At 35.1% G+C, this 16,209-nt stretch overlaps 1 protein-coding gene across 4 annotated transcripts in view; it reads left to right on the top strand.

Annotated features, from left to right (window-relative positions):
• RBM26 (RNA binding motif protein 26) overlaps nucleotides 1-16,209 on the top strand; it is a 52,516-nt gene that overhangs the window by 11,434 nt on the left and 24,873 nt on the right. For 2 of the 4 annotated variants that reach the window (XM_080576123.1, XM_080576125.1), the window contains exons 2-12: nucleotides 2,638-2,756; nucleotides 3,284-3,420; nucleotides 4,260-4,348; nucleotides 4,922-5,133; nucleotides 6,689-6,949; nucleotides 8,336-8,575; nucleotides 9,870-10,010; nucleotides 10,390-10,530; nucleotides 11,558-11,669; nucleotides 12,398-12,557; nucleotides 13,872-14,036. In XM_080576123.1, coding sequence (XP_080432249.1) covers nucleotides 2,638-2,756; nucleotides 3,284-3,420; nucleotides 4,260-4,348; nucleotides 4,922-5,133; nucleotides 6,689-6,949; nucleotides 8,336-8,575; nucleotides 9,870-10,010; nucleotides 10,390-10,530; nucleotides 11,558-11,669; nucleotides 12,398-12,557; nucleotides 13,872-14,036 — 1,777 coding nt within the window. Of the gene's footprint in view, nucleotides 1-2,637; nucleotides 2,757-3,283; nucleotides 3,421-4,259; nucleotides 4,349-4,921; nucleotides 5,134-6,688; nucleotides 6,950-8,335; nucleotides 8,576-9,869; nucleotides 10,038-10,389; nucleotides 10,531-11,557; nucleotides 11,670-12,397; nucleotides 12,558-13,871; nucleotides 14,037-16,209 lie in introns of all 4 variants that reach the window. The other 2 variants (XM_080576122.1, XM_080576124.1) reach the window with 1 other exon arrangement.

Genomic DNA, 16,209 nt, shown 5'->3' on the forward strand with positions numbered 1-16,209 from the left:
TTGACAAAAACGTTTTTGCCATCTCAACTGCACAATACATTATAGTCATTATCACTTAATGGGCATCAATTTGAAATAATTCATCTGTGTTAGTATTTCTTGAAAAAATAAAATTCGTCGAGTAGCCAAAATAAGTAGTTTTAACGTGGAAGCGTGTAAGTTCTTTCTGCTGTGTATAGGGGAATTTCTGCAGTTACATATTGTATAGTGATAATAGAGTTCAGTAAATTTGTTTTGCATCTTTGGTGTGTGGTAATATCACATACGGAATGATAAATGCAAAGACAGTGCCACAGGAGAATGTGATTCTGTCTTTTGGAAATGAAAAGCACATTTATGTACGTTTTTATTGAGGATGTTTTCTTGGAGTTGAGTGGATGGAATGAAATTCTGAGATCGTTGTTGGGTAGATAATAGCCTTGGAGGATAGGGGAGAAAAGCACTAATTGTTACTTTTAAACTGCTGTGTGCCATGTTTTAAACTTTTTGGAATCTAGATGGCTTTCCAGACAAGGTTTTATATTTTCTGCTCTGCTTATGGGAGGAAAAAAAATTAAAGTAAATTTAATATTTAATATCTTAGAGTTGCTACTGTAGTAGCCGGAGAATTAAATAAAATAAACTGCAGTAGCTAACATTAGACATCGGTGGGTTTTTACTTTCTAGACTGTTTTTTTTTTTTCCACTAAATAGTTTTGGGTGCATTCGTGTGTCATCTAAATGAGTTGTAGCAGATTTTTAACTGATATCTGACTTTGTATTACTGTAAAAAAAAGATCTGGGGAAATTGAAAATAATAATAATAAAAAAAGATTGTAGTGTTTTATCTGATTTTTGTGAAGTATAGAAAGGAGGAGAAGAAATTTATGGATTGTCATGTGAAAATTGTCCCTTCCTCCCAAAATTGTTTTCCTTTCGTGACTGTTGATATGCAGTATGAAAATGGCACAGTAATTTTCTGAGGCATGATTCAGCTTTAAACTGGGAGAAGAATGCATAGCTTCTGTGGTGACATTAAAGTCGGATTAAGGAACAGTTGAATATTAATTTTGCAAATTCAACCATTCGTAAGAGGAGAAGTGCTAGAATTTAGGCCTTGTGGGGGCTGTGTGGGATGACACCCCTCGCTGCGGCCTACATGCCTGGTGGATCTGCTTGACATAGGCCTGCAGGTGAAACGATGCGCTCGGCGCTAGCAGCGGATCAGCGGGAGGCATGCAGTTCTGTCATTCTCAGCCTACAAGGCTCTGTGCCTGTTTTCAAGATGACTTTGTGCCTGGACAGCTTTTTTTTGCTGGGTAAAGAATTATAAAATCTGAGCAGGGGCAAACCAGATGTGATAGTTGGAAGGCAAAGATTCTGGAAGAGTTTTTGAGTCAGTGTGCAGCTTTTTCTTTGATTAACAGTATGCAGCTGCATTTTGTTGGTTTAGTGTGTGCTGTTCTTCTGGAGTTTAGGCGGATTGTGAACTCCCATCTCCTGTGTCTATGAGTAATGCAGACTAATACAGAAAATTGTGCTATGTCCCCTAGCAGCTCAGGTTGCTTTTACAGCATGAAATTCTGTTACTGCCTGCTTTCTGGAGGATGCTGAGTTATGTCTGAGGCTTTGACCTTTAACTTCAGAGTACTCCATGCTGGGCCCAGGGTATCCAGAGGATCTCCTAAGGATGGATATGTGCTGACAGATCTGCTTCCTTTGCTTAGTGGATATATTTGTGCGGAGGATGTTGGGTGAAGTGCAAGAGAGAGCTTCTTTGGGAAAATGAATTAAGTAGCATGAAGTTGTGAAGGATTTGTTTCCAGCATCTAATATATGTGTCAGTTAAATTATCAACATTCAGACTTTTCATTAAGCTTCAGTGTTGAAATTTCATTTGTTTTAACATGGAAGAGACTTGGAGTTGCTGTTCTGTTCAGTCATTGTGGACATAATTCACTGTAGCAGTCAGTATTCGTATGATACTCATATTCAGAGCAACTCCCTGACCATACTTTAATTTTACTTGTTTTGCAGTTATTTTTGATAGGGAGAATGTACAGTTAGGACACATCAGTGCAATTTTATTTCCTCTTCTAGTTTTTTAAAACACCATTATTAATTTTGCTGATCACCCAAACAAGCTAGCTGTCTGTATCACATCACCAGCATGCAAGTGTTAAATTTTCCCTGTTTTTTTTCTATTTTTTATAGTATCACTCACTTCTGCTGTATCACTTCATTCATTTATAATTCTATAGACTGACTTCTTTTTCTGTCAGTCACTCAGTGTTACAGATGTTTCACTGATTTCATCATTGAGAAATTGTGGAAGTATTTGTTGTAGTTTTTGTGTTTTTAAGACTGTTAAGCAGTTGAAGCTGTTTCACTCTAAATTGTTCTTCCTAGTTTGTTCTAAAGTACTCTGTGGAATACTCTTTGGAAATCTCACTTGTTGAGAATCATCTCTCTGGAGAAAAATGTGATACTTTGTGATTTTTCATATCTGGACTGAGTCTTAGAAAATACCCGTGGGTGTTTTTCAATTACTTTGCTAGGAAAGGTTTGGGTCCTGTATATGGTATCGGTCATACCAGTTATAGACATTCACTTCTGTAATTTAATGGATTCTGTGTTTTATTTGTTCTCTATTTGCAGATGCGATGCAGATCCATCTGCCCTAGCTAAATATGTTCTGGCTTTGGTAAAGAAGGATAAAAGTGAGAAGGAACTGAAGGCATTGTGTGTTGATCAGTTGGATGTATTTCTTCAAAAAGGTATGGTATTTAGCTATTAAGCCTGAGTGAAAGTTTGCCCTGTTAAATTCAAACAATTTTTTAATGTACAATCCTGTGTTTATCTCTTTATAAGCTTTATTACTTGGAATTATGTAATTCAATTTGCATAAATAGATATATATATTTTAAACAGGTGTATAGCACAATATGTAAGCTTTATTAAGTATGTTTTCTGTCTACTGGTATTCCTGAAAGAAAATTGGTTAGAATTGTTACCTGAATTAAAAGCAGTGAAGTTTTGTATGTATTCCGAAAGTATTATTCCAGATAGTTGATTAAAAGACATTAAAAACTCAGGGATTTAAAGCCTTTATGAAACACTGTTATTACTGACATTTCTTGACTCTGTAAAGCTCCTTCTGAAATACAAAACATAAGAGTATTAAAAAAATACTAAAGTACTATTCATTGTTTTAACTTTCTGGTGTTTTTTTTTTTTCTAAAAACAAATATTAACTGAAGTTTTGAATGTTGGATACTTATTTTTATACTTCCTTTACTTTTAGAAACTCAGATATTTGTGGAAAAATTGTTTGATGCTGTGAATACAAAAAGCTATCTACCTCCACCAGAGCAACCATCGTCAGGAAGCCTGAAAGTAGAGTTTTTTCAGCACCAGGAAAAAGAGACAAAAAAAGAAGAGGTAAGCACTGAGTTTATTTTAGATGTATGTCTTATTCCCTCATTCCCGCAGTTTACTTACGTCGTTCAATTTCATCATATTTATTTATTAATAGTAGTCCCAAATCTTGAATGACAGCTTTAAAATGTCAGAAAGTTTTTCCCTTGTATGTTGAGTACTGCTGCACAATTTTTTGTAACATAATTTGATAGGTAAACCACAATGGTTATACTAGGCAAATGCAAATAAAGTTCTTGAGTATCGTGGGAAGTATGATACAACCTGCCTTAGTTCTTTGCTCTGGAGGCTGCTCTAATTATGTTGCCCTTTAAATTTTCCCTTCCTAATGGCAGTTGTCATTCTTTGAGCTGCTCAATCCTTACCCTGGTACTGGTGATTCTAGTTGGTTCTACAAGCTGGAAAAGTGTATGTTTGGCCCTTCGCAACAGCAGCTTAGATGTGTTTGTATGAGTATTTAAGCATGATCTGAGCCTGCTAACCTGTCGAAGAGGAAAAGACCTTGTTGTGCCAGTCGTTGAACATTCATATCCCTCCAGATCTGTTGCTTCACCTCAATATGGATATGTCCAATTGTATCAAAAGCTGATGCATTTTCAGTGCAGCATAGTAAGGGTTTCTTTCGCTACTTTATTTTCTCCCAACCACTTCCCTGAATGTTCTCAGAAATGAGATGTTTAATATGTTTCAAAGATTCCCTCATTGCATTAGAAGTAAAAATCTTGTTTTGGTTCAGTTTTTACTGCTGACTTTGTTTAGCATTTGAGATTTTTGTTTATTTGGATGTGCAGAAGTCTTCAGTACAGTGTACTCATGTTTTGATATATATATTTAAAATTCAGATAGTTAAAGAGGAAGAACGAGAGAAAAAGTTTTCTAGAAGGCTAAATCACAGCCCTCCTCAGTCAAGTTCTCGCTACAGAGATACCAGGTAATAAAATTTGCTTGATCTCTTGTATTGTATCAATAATTAGATAGATTTGGATTTTTGTATGTTTATAGTGCTACTCAATTAAATATTTCTTTTCCTTATAGTCACCTATTAAGTCTAAAAGTAAGACCTTTGTTGCTTTTACACAAATGTAGTTAAAATGTGAGTATATGTTATAAGTGTGTAAATTGTCTCTAAGTTGTATATAACTATTACATTTGACTTTTATGTTTATTTTTTAATGTTAATTTATATTACAACACTTATTGTTCACTACTGAGATAGAATAGAGGTAATTTGAATTTAGAAGACGTTTGTTCAATCAATAACCCTTACCTTTTTGTTATTTCCAACTGGCAGAAGGTGCATTTTGGGGCAGAAACAATACTTTACAATTTAAAAGATTTCTGGATGATAAAATTCATAAACTAAATAAAAGTATTTTCATAGTGTGTTGAGAAGAAATGAAGGACCATAGTTAAATTCATTTTGTATCTTTTAACTTATTTACCATTGCCATTTTTTGAGATTTTTAATTCTTGTAAGTAACAACCAGCAAAATTGCATGTTTAGAAGCCGCGATGAAAGGAAGAAAGATGAACGTTCTCGGAAGAGAGATTATGACCGAAATCCTCCCAGAAGAGACTCCTATAGGGATCGATACAACAGAAGAAGAGGGAGAAGTCGGAGCTACAGCAGGAGTCGAAGTAGAAGTTGGAGTAAAGAGAGATTGCGGGACAGGGATCGAGATCGGAGCAGAAGCAGGAGCAGAACACGAAGCAGAGGTACCAACAGTTGGTCTCTAAAATACGGTGAATGTTGCTTACAAAATGTAGACGTTAGACTTAACACTCTCTTCAAGGTGTACCAAAATTTCCATTACTGTTATAGTTTCTTTGTTCAATTTTAGTTTGGTTTTCTGTGGAAATGAGGCTTATGTGATTATTTTTTTCAGTTCTTGTTTTCCCCTCTTTCCCACCATTCTTCTCTAATACCTTTGACTGTGTTGGCTGCTTCTAAACAAAGTTGTAAGAGAGGCAGAAAAATCTGAGTTAATTGCATTTCATTAAGTTTTAAGAAACTCGGAATCTCGTTTGGGAATATACAGAAATTAATACCCATCTACAAAGGTAGGATTGGCAGAAATTACCTGTTTGGCAGTAAATTGTTTGTCAAACAGAACAGTAGAGCTCTGTTCTTTTTGTGTTGGCCCCTCCTTTGGGAAGGAGCTGAAATTACTGTAGTAAGTATGTGCATTAGCACACACTGCTGCAGGACTTAGGGCTTCAATACAGTAGTTTTGCTTTTCAGATTAAGCTTCTTCAAAAACAAAGCTGTTTTGTTTCACCTAAAAAGAATGCTTTTCCCTCTGCAGTTGTTACTGATAAATTGAAAAAGAGCACTGATAGTCATTTTATAATCTTGTTATCCTGACTTAAAGAATACAGAGGTAAAAATAATCTAGTTTAGATCTCCTTTTTATTATTTCTGTTTGTGAAGAATGGGCCTTGCTAACTTGGCCTTACAAGTGGGAATGCAAAGGTCCTGAAAAGCAAGCAGATATTTTTCCAAACCACTTAGGAGTGATTAAATTCAATAGCATGCAGCAGTTTAACTAAAAGACTGCAATGTGATTAAATCTTAATTTAAGGAATATTTTACAGCTACTACAATGGTAGTATTTTACAGATAGAAAAAGTTTCTACTGTAAGATACTAAGGACATAGGGAAAAGCCTGTTTTACCCATACTTGTCTGCCATTTTTAAGACATACTTATTAATGTATCGTTAATGTGATGTTGTTTGAGTCTACCAATTTATCTCATGACAGAACTCTTCTGTCTTAATGTGGATGCTTACTGTTTAATTGGTGGTGATGTTAGCAAATTAAGAGAACAGTTTGTATGTATTCAGAATAAAAAATCATGCTGCGGCTGTATATGGCTAGGAGCATTCCTCACTTGTCAAGTGTTATTTCTCCAGTGATGGCAAAGCTTTATGTTTGATCAAATCTGTGCAGTTGGATGCAGACGAAATGAAGATTAACAGCATGAAAATACAACAATAACAGTGTCTTGAAATGTTAAAGTTACATAACTATTATCTTGATAGTGTTGCTAGTGTTTTCATTTGATGGTTATTTTTTTTCTTGGATGTTGTTTTCCTTTATTTAGGGTAACTTGACATATGAAGTTCTTAGAATATATGTATATAATACAGATCTACTCCGCTTGAAGGGTTTCTGTTGTATTACGGGTTTAGCTGTTGCTAAAATACTCCAGTAGTTACTTACACAGGTACTTACACATTTTTTTTAATTTTTAAATTTTTTTTTTCCAGAAAGGGATTTGGGAAAGCCAAAATATGATATGGATAGAACAGATCCATTAGAGAACAACTATACTCCGGTTTCTTCTGTGACAAATATTTCGTCTGGCCACTATCCTGTCCCTACACTGAGCAGCACTATTACTGTTATTGCTCCTGCTCATCATGGAAATAACACTACTGAAAGCTGGTCAGAGTTCCATGAAGAGCAGCTGGACCACAACTCCTATGGAAGACCTCCGCTGCCAAAGAAACGCTGTAGAGATTATGATGGTAAGTCTGTGTTTTTTTAATTGCTTCCTGCAGAAGTGATAGACATCGATCTGGGAAGATTAAGGTCAGTCTTTCTTTCCCTGTTCTTCCCTAATACTGTATTTTTTATCTGTAACACAATTACTGAATGCAGATTTATCTCATTTTTTGATCCACTTGCGTTTTAGACATCTTTATTAGTGTCTGTATAGATTTTTTTTAGCTATTAGGTTTATATATATTTAAGTAGTGTATTTGTTTTACAGAAATACTAGTGGACTTCTACCCAATTTTCTTGTCTTACTACTTGGCTTGAAGAAGACGTATTTCATTGTTTTGACCATAATTATGACCTTGTTGACTTCACCATTTTTGCTTTTATTCCATCCTATTTAAGAGAGATTATTTCTTAACCAGAAGGGTCTAGAGCTGCACCTTCTCAGACTTGCCCATTTTTACAGAATAGGTATTTCTTAAAATTGAGTGGGTTTTGTGCTTATTTATATGCTGTCATTTTGCATGTCTTATGCTGAAATCAGTGGAAGAGGCTGTTGCTGTTTGCCATAATATAACTAAGTCTAGCCAGTCAACTTGTTAAATCAACAGAATTTAATTTCCCCCTAAAGTTTTTTCTTTTTTTTTTTTTTTCCTGAGGCTTTCTTCTACTGTATACTACAATGAACCTAAGATCTAGGACAGTTTATATTCAGGACTCCCTGTAGAATAATAACATGTTTTTTTAAAAAGAGGATGGGAGACTAAAGTCTCAGGTGTTGGCAGAATTATACTAATAAAGAATAGCTTTGCAGGTATAAGTAACAGGACTGTCAAGTACAATTGCGAAAGTATAGTTGTTTGGAAATTCTCTTCCACTGCAAGTTGAGCTGTAGAATGTTGTGTCATAGTTTCCTAGTTCTATAGAATTTTTAGAAAGGAAGAGGATGTGTGGGCAAGTAAGTACACTTTTGAAGTAAAATCTCCAGGTGGAATGCTGGAACTTTGCATCTTTGAAAGTTCATCTCACATAGCAGTTATTTCTAGTTTCTGGTTATGAAGCAACTGGTACTGTGTTGGAATACTATGACATAGCTATTCTCACATCTTTACTTTTTTTTTAATTGATACATTTCTGACTATCACTAAAATCTCTCTAGATGTCTCTTGCAGTTGCTTTTCTTATGACTGTGTATTTTGAATATATAAGCTCATTTCTCTCTTTAGTGGGTAGCTAGTTCCAGCATACTGTTCTTCCTATCAGCACTTTAACATTTTCTAGTTGACCTTCTGAGGAATTTTTATTTTTCTGTAACTTTTCAGTTTCTGTGTTCTGTAACTTTTCCTGAAGAAGAGTTAATACATACAGCCCTCGAGTACTAACAATGATTCTTTATGTTTTTGATGTTGCAGAAAAGGGTTTCTGTATGAGAGGAGACATGTGCCCTTTTGATCATGGAAGCGATCCAGTAGTGGTAGAAGATGTGAATCTTCCTGGCATTCTGCCTTTTCCAGCACAACCCCCTGTTGTCGAAGGACCACCTCCTCCTGGACTTCCTCCCCCTCCACCAATTCTGAGTCCTCCTCCTGTTAACCTTAGACCTCCAGTACCACCACCAGGCCCCTTGCCACCTAGCCTTCCACCTGTAACAGGTAGCTAAGAAAAGATTAAAAAATGTTTCTGGATAGAAAGAAATCAGTGTTACTTGTATACGGCACAAAAAGCTTAAGAAAGCTAACTATATTTAAAAAATATATATTGTACTATGTTTTCAAAGTTAGGGTGGCATAGCTTACTAAATAATCTTCTTTTAATGGTAATTGTTGCAGTGTCGATTGTAAAATTTGCATATAAAATGTGAATCTTGAATATGAAATAATATTTTCCTTGTGTTTAAGGAAAATCATGGCATGTTATGGCAAAACCCAACTCCTTGGATTTACAAGGAGAAGCATCATGGAAATGACTACTGCTAGATGCTAGAGAAGAAGGGAAAACCCTAAAGCGACAGATACTTGGCATTTCATTTGTAATACTAAAATTAATAAGAATTCATGACCACATCAAATTTACACCTGGAAATGTCATTTGTGATTAATTTTGAAACCTAAACTTGTAAAGCAACAAAGAAAAATTGCCAGTTTGCTTACTCTTTCATTGGAAAGATGCAAGCATTAAAAATGACTTGATGAAGACTTGTGTCCTCACTCCCATTTTTAAAATAGCAATTTATTAATCAGATGCCTGATGTGGTTTAAAAATTGCCTGGTGTGTTACTTTAATGTGACTATTCCTTTTTTTTTTAAATTAAATTAAATGCCTCACTTGGTAAAATTACTCAAGAGTAATTGTTGTTTAATATTGCTTGAAAGTTTCTTAAGCTTTTCATTTCCAGTTAGCAGTATCTGTAAGTAAGAGCTGAATTTATTTATTTCACTTAGCATTGATAATACCTGTCTTGCTGGGGTGATCAGTTCTGCTTCAGGTAGTATTTCCAGATGTGTCTGGGAAGTCCAGATATGTGATTTTGCGGAATATATTTTTACCAGTGCCTAATTCGAAGGCCGGGTTTGACTGTTCAGCTTTGGAAGTGTCACATTATCTTTTGCTTAAATAAATAAGAAACCCAATTTTAGGAAAGAACCCTTTGGCTTTCCACTTGAGTAATGTGTTTTTTCTTTGGGTGTTTGTATTAAAAAACAAATGGATTGTGTTCATTACTGTCATCATAGAATATTTTTGTTACAGCACCTTTTAAAAGGTGAAGATAAGTACTGGGTTAGTGGTGAAATTTTGGCTTATTGATGCACATTATTTGGAAAAATGTTAAACATCTTTGTCTCAAACATTTGTCTCTGTAATCTAAATTTTGAGCCATTTGCCAGAGGGCAAATGTTTGTTTAGTGGATAATATATGAATGCATTGTTGTTCTTTGTTTTTGACAGGACCACCCCCTCCTCTTCCTCCATTGCAGCCTGCTGGCATGGATGCTCCCCCAAATTCAGCAACTAGCTCAGTTCCTACTGTTGTTACAACGGGTATTCATCACCAGCCGCCTCCTGCTCCACCCTCTCTTTTTACAGCAGGTGTAGTACTGAGGCTTTGCCCACAAGGTTTGCTAAATAGAATAACATTGATTCATACTATACTGTACTTTTTAGAGATTATAATTTAGTAGTTTGGGAGAATAAATGCGTATCACTTAGACTGTGACAATAATTCTTGTTTTTTTTACAACTTAATTCTAAGGCAGAAGTAAAATTTGCATGTAAAAAGTAAATCTTGACTGGAATAATATTTGCATTGTCATATTTGTAATCAAAAACATGGCACGGTATTTTTATAGTTGTTATACAACAGACTGTTCCATTGTAACTGTTTTTTTTTAATTAGATGAAATATAATATTTGCAACCTTGGTTTTTAACTGCAATTTATTTTAATTAGACAATTTATTTTTTACTAGAAACGTATGACACAGATGGCTACAATCCAGAAGCTCCAAGTATAACAAACACTTCAAGACCTATGTATAGACACAGAGTACATGCCCAAAGACCAAATTTGATAGGACTCACATCAGGTGATATGGATTTGCCACCCAGAGGTACGCTCTCCAAGCTATATTTACTTTGTTTAGCTTCATTTCTTACATCAATGTAAACTGAGGAACTTCTCAGAGAATGTAATACTGGAGATTGTTGCATTTTTAAAAATCTTTTGGCATGAAAAGAAGTTTTATTGAGCAGGGAATTATGTTCATTCTTGGTCTGTTTGTGTATTTTTGCAGGTAAAATGAATTTTTTTACTAGAAAATCCTACAGATTATGCAATTTGCCGCAGCAACTGATCACTTTATGCATCTCCCATATAGAAAATGTTAATGTTTTTCTAGCAATCTTAGAGTTTTGTTTTTTTTTTTTGCTATGGAGAGGAGGCAGTCATTTTTATCTTGTATCAGACTGTTACACGGAAGGAATCTTAACCTCGTAGTTCCCATAGCCCTGAGAAGTAGCAGCATACAAAATGAGAAGAGAAATAAAAATAGTTGGTTTTTTTTTTGAATGTTGGTTTATTTGAATTGGTATGTAGTTGCATTTAATCTTATGTTTTTGTTGACTTGTTTTCCATGAGGAGTCTCCCAGCATGGTTCTGTTCTTCAACAAGAGACAGTGCCTTCCCTTCCTCCCCTCTGTCTTGGTCCTAGGTGTCAGTGCTCTGGAGCACCATACCTTTTCTATCATTAGCATTTTTGTGTGTGCCATTTAAGGGTAGAATGGAGGTGTTAGCAAAAACTGTGAACTTCAGAATATTCTACGGGACGGAATGAGTGTAGGCACTTTGAGGTAGAAGCCTTCTGTTAACACTTCTTTTGTTTTCCTTTTGTATGATGTTACTGTGACAAAATGAAAGCTATTAGCTATTTTTATTGATTATAGCATTTGTTGATACTTAAGATTAAGCAGAGAAGTCTGCATTCAAAATTTGATCCAGTTTGATTGAACAAGAATCGTGGTCATTTCAAAATAAAGTTACATTTTTCAGTGCAAATTCATCGTGAGCAGAATACTGTTTCTCAGTCAAATGCACAGAAAATGTAAAAATTAACATAGAATTTTTTCATCTGTTTACAGAAAAACCTCCTAATAAAAGCAGTATGAGAATAGTGGTAGATGCTGAATCCAGGAAAAGAACAATTGGTGCAGGGGATAGTGGAGTTCCTACAAAGAAGACTTGGTTTGACAAGTGAGTGATCATTAACACAAGGTTGGCTTAATAGTTGCAGTTCAGTTGAGCTCTTTTCCTCTGATCTGAGAAGTATATAAATTGCAAGCAAGTTAAAGTATGACTAAGCTGACTGTAGTAAAATAAGACATAATATAGAGGTGAGTCAAAGGCTCTAGTAGAGATAGCTAGAGTTGCTTTGGGTGATACTGTGATCCAGTCATGGAGAGCTGAAATGAACTAAGAAACAGTGACCTGCAGCGTGATACTTACTAGGGTTGACTGGATGAGTTTTTAATTTTACCGTTGCCAGTTTTGATACAGTTGCCAGGTATGTTACTGGCATAAAATGTGGAGTGCGTTGCTTAGTGTCCAGATATACCTGGGGTGACAAAAAGTTGGAAGGGATTTTAAGAGACTGCTGGGACTGAGGAAAGCTTTGAAATAGTAGGTACTTGAGATGTTGGTGGGGAGATTAAGTTGAGAAGTTGCTTTACACAAGCAGATTATTGTCAGTTATCTTAGAGATTTATGCTCTGCGGTACGGTGAGAGTATGGGTGGGTGAAACTGTAGGTATGGTGCCTGTGTATCGCACTCCTCTTCAACACTTTTCTAAAATTGTGTGCTTTTTTTTTTTTTTAAGTCTGCCAATCTTTGTGTGACACACACAATCCTGTCTGTGAGAATAAAATTTAACTTTGTTTGCTAGCTTGCTATGGATTTCTGGCTTGTTTTTCATTTGTTGCAGGCAAAATTTTAACAGAACAAACAGTCCAGGTTTCCAGAAGAAAATGCAATTTGGAAATGAAAATACAAAACTTGAATTGAGGAAAGTTCCCCCAGAACTTAACAATATCAGCAAACTTAATGAGCACTTCAGTAAATTTGGAAACTTAGTCAACTTGCAGGTAAGATGCAACAAAGAGAAGGCAAGTAGGCTTTGGCTTAATGCTGGAGGTAATTGCTAAAAGAATGCCTTGCAGCTGGTTTCCTAAAACTTTTCTTACTATTTTCCTATCCTGTTTCTTAAACGTGATCTCCCTATTTTTAATGAAATTGTCGTTTGAAGAAGCAGAAATGAAATGTTTCAGTCCTTGATTAGATTTTGAAAAAAATAGACACAATTTTTCAGTAATTTATTTAAAACATTTAAAATTGTTGAATTTTTTTTCTTCAGCCCTTTCCACACATCTGGATCTTGTGTTATAAACCCTCTATTTTTTTGAGGTAAATTGTAAATATAGAGAACAGTCCCTGTTTATATGATTACTTACTAGTTCCATAATGGTGGTTTATCCCTTACACTTACTTCCTAGTACATCTGAGTGACGCACTTTTAAAAAAACATTTATAAACAGAAATAAGCGAACAATTAGAGAAAGGTACAAAAGAGACGCAAAGAACCAAAACTAAGTTAAGCTCGATTGATGTATTACATATTGTAGGCTGTGTGCAATGGCAGTATTTCGTACCTAACATCTAAGTTACTCAGCCTGATCTTTCATCGTGCTTTGTTATCAGCAACAAGAAATTCCAGATACTAGTGTTTTCACATATGCTTTCCTGTTTGCACTGAGAGATGGAATGAAGAGATGTTATAGAGTATTTCTTTTGCACTGATACAGTAGAGAATGAATGTTCTGTTCCCATCTAAACATCGAGGGAATTGAAATTTGTCTTAATTGCTCTTAAATGTTTCTTAAGCCATTAAGAAAGGAGTGAGAAGAGGGGGAGAGACATGACAGGACAGAGATTACAAGCTGTGCTTATCTTTCAAAAGGTGTAATTTTGTTCTTTGAAGATTTCTAAGGTAATGTGTTCGTATCTAAAGGAGGAAAACCAAAATGAACTATGTTGTTTAGCTCTGATAATAGATAGGGAATTTATTAAACAACTCCTGTGTGTGTTTATAGTAGTTGCCTTTATTTCAGTGATGCTTCCTCTTGTCTTTCAAAGAGCTACATATATTTGCAATTAGGAATCCTATTTTGCTGTTTAGGTGTTCTACTTCAGTGGTTTTTAACTATTAAAGTTGATTAGCTTAATCTCAAGGTTGCTTCTTGACACCAAGCTTTTCAAACAGAATCATGAATGGGAAATACTCATCTGCTGATCCGTACCGGTTTTAAATCATAAGGTTCTGAAACTGGTGGCTTTGTAGTAGCTGTGACACAGATGAAAATCCTACATACAGTAAGTTCTGTTTTTGTTTTAAATCTTAGGTTGCATATCAAGGTGATCCAGAAGGTGCCCTTATTCAGTTTGCCACACATGAGGAAGCAAAGAAAGCTATATCGAGTACAGAAGCAGTATTAAATAACCGCTTTATCAAAGTTTATTGGCATCGAGAAGGCAGTGCACCACAAATACAAACTACCACACAGAAGGTAGAGGATCTAAGTCTGTTCTGTCTGGAGTTTTACGTAAAATACATTCTTTTAAACATTGTTTTTAAATGTTTATAGAAAGTGAGCTAAATGCTTTTAAAATAAGGAATATTTGATGTCATTCCTTTCCAAAAGTTACTCCATAATTGTAGATTTTTTTACTTCATATACAAGGTTCAAGAGTTGATGAGCAAGGTAGGACTGAAGATACTAAATGAAAGCACTTCTCTGACTTCTGGAGAATTATGCTCTATTATCTTGATGCTACCATCTGCTTGAATAACTTCTATTTTGCTTTAACTACTTTTTTTTTTTTTCCTTCTGGTGAGCATAAGACAGTTATATTTATTTACGGTCATTTTCTTGAAAGATGATCTCCATTTTCTTCCAAAAGGTGCTGCTTTTTCTAGTTGTCTTCTTCCTTTCCTGGTGGGCTTGCATACTGCTATAGAAGATTGCAGTAGAGTTGGTTTTACCCAAAGATACATATGTTCACACACTCAGACACACACACACACGGAGAGGAAGTGCAAATTCCACTGTGAGAGGGAGAGCTACATTACCCTAATTTTGTGGGAACAGAAGGGGACATTTTACATTTTTGGAGCACCTATTGGTAGTTGTCAAGCGCATCGTAGCATTGGCAAATTTTTAAGAATACAAAATAGTAACTATTGTTACGGAGCTTAAATTCGTAGACTGGCAAGCTAAATTGGATTTGTTAGCAGGCCTTGTGGTTCCACTGAAACATAAAAAGATGCTTGGATTCTCCCAAGTCACGTAGGTTATTGGATAAAGAGTTTTATCAGTTAGCTTCTGGCATAGAAGTTCCCTCTAAATACTTATGTATCCTCCCTGATTAGATTTGTTGTCACTGTGGAACAGTCTACGCTCAGAAAACATGACAAAGACTTTGTAGAAGAAATATTATTGTATTTATATATGCTGATATAATAACTAAGTAATATAATAACCAATATTAGAGGATTCTTTCAACTGTTGCTCTGGGTTTTTAATTCCTTCATTTTTCTTGATGGTGTATGTCATCATCATTGAGAAAAAATGGCCCAGTTTTCCAAATCAATCCTGCAGTAGGGTGTTTTAGGTAGCAGTTTCCTTTGTCTCCTTTTGTAACAAATATTCTGCTTACTAAAACCCCATTTTTGTAGGTGAAGACACCCACCTCAGTAACTATCCTGTTACCATCCCTTAGGTTTGATTTTTGGATTCAAATTTATAAGTATCCCTGGTCTGAACCTGCAGTACTCGACATTATTTTCTAAGCTTGATTTACATCAGATCAGCCAGAAGAGGGCAGTGGAGTATGTCATTTGCACGAATACAGACATTGGCTCTCTAGAGTAGGATAGCTCGAATAGTCATTGCCATCAGTTTATTTGATGATTATGCTATCCACCTGGGAGTATTAACTGTGTATTTACAACCAGATACCAGATCTTTATACCTGTGATTTTGTGAAACATGTTAAATAGTCTTAAGGATTTTAGTTATGTTGTTAGTTTCACAGCACACCACCTTTGATATGTAAACTTCAGTAGTTTGAGATTGAATCCCAAGTCCAGGTGACAGTAATAAAGGTTCCTGCTTCACAAAGAGCAACCTTTTGTCTCGTGTCAGGAAACTACAACTTGAAGTCTACTATGGGGGCAAGCGGTCAGTAACAAAATTTAAACAGGAAATTATAGTTTTAAGTGTAATACTTTCATTTTCTTCTACCCTTATGTACAAAAATTATCAGATCGTTGAATGAGTAAACAGGTATTTTTAGTTCTTAAGCCTCTAGGGGGTGTGAATATTTACTTTTTATTTAAATTAATATTTGTTGTTATAGCTACCATTAGTATGGAAACACTTTTTTTACAGTGCTTCAGGTACTATAGTACTTTTTATAGTATTTCAATTTTACAGTTTTTATGGTATTTCAATTTATAGTACTATAGTATTTTATAGTACTGCAAATGCTTTATGTATAGCTGACTTCTGGAATGGAGGAACAGATTAGGTGAGCTCTTGAAGGTTTCTTCCACTTCTGTTTGTTTTTTTTTTTTTTTTTCCATAAATACAATGGCAAGTTTGCTTAGAAACTTAGAAGCATAGGGTTGTTTTTTTTGGCTTAAGTAGAGTTTTTGCCAAAGAAAAAAAAAAAGTGTTA

This window comes from Anser brachyrhynchus, assembly GCF_964034855.1.
Source record: "Anser brachyrhynchus genome assembly, chromosome: 1".
NCBI classification, from domain to species: domain Eukaryota; kingdom Metazoa; phylum Chordata; class Aves; order Anseriformes; family Anatidae; genus Anser; species Anser brachyrhynchus.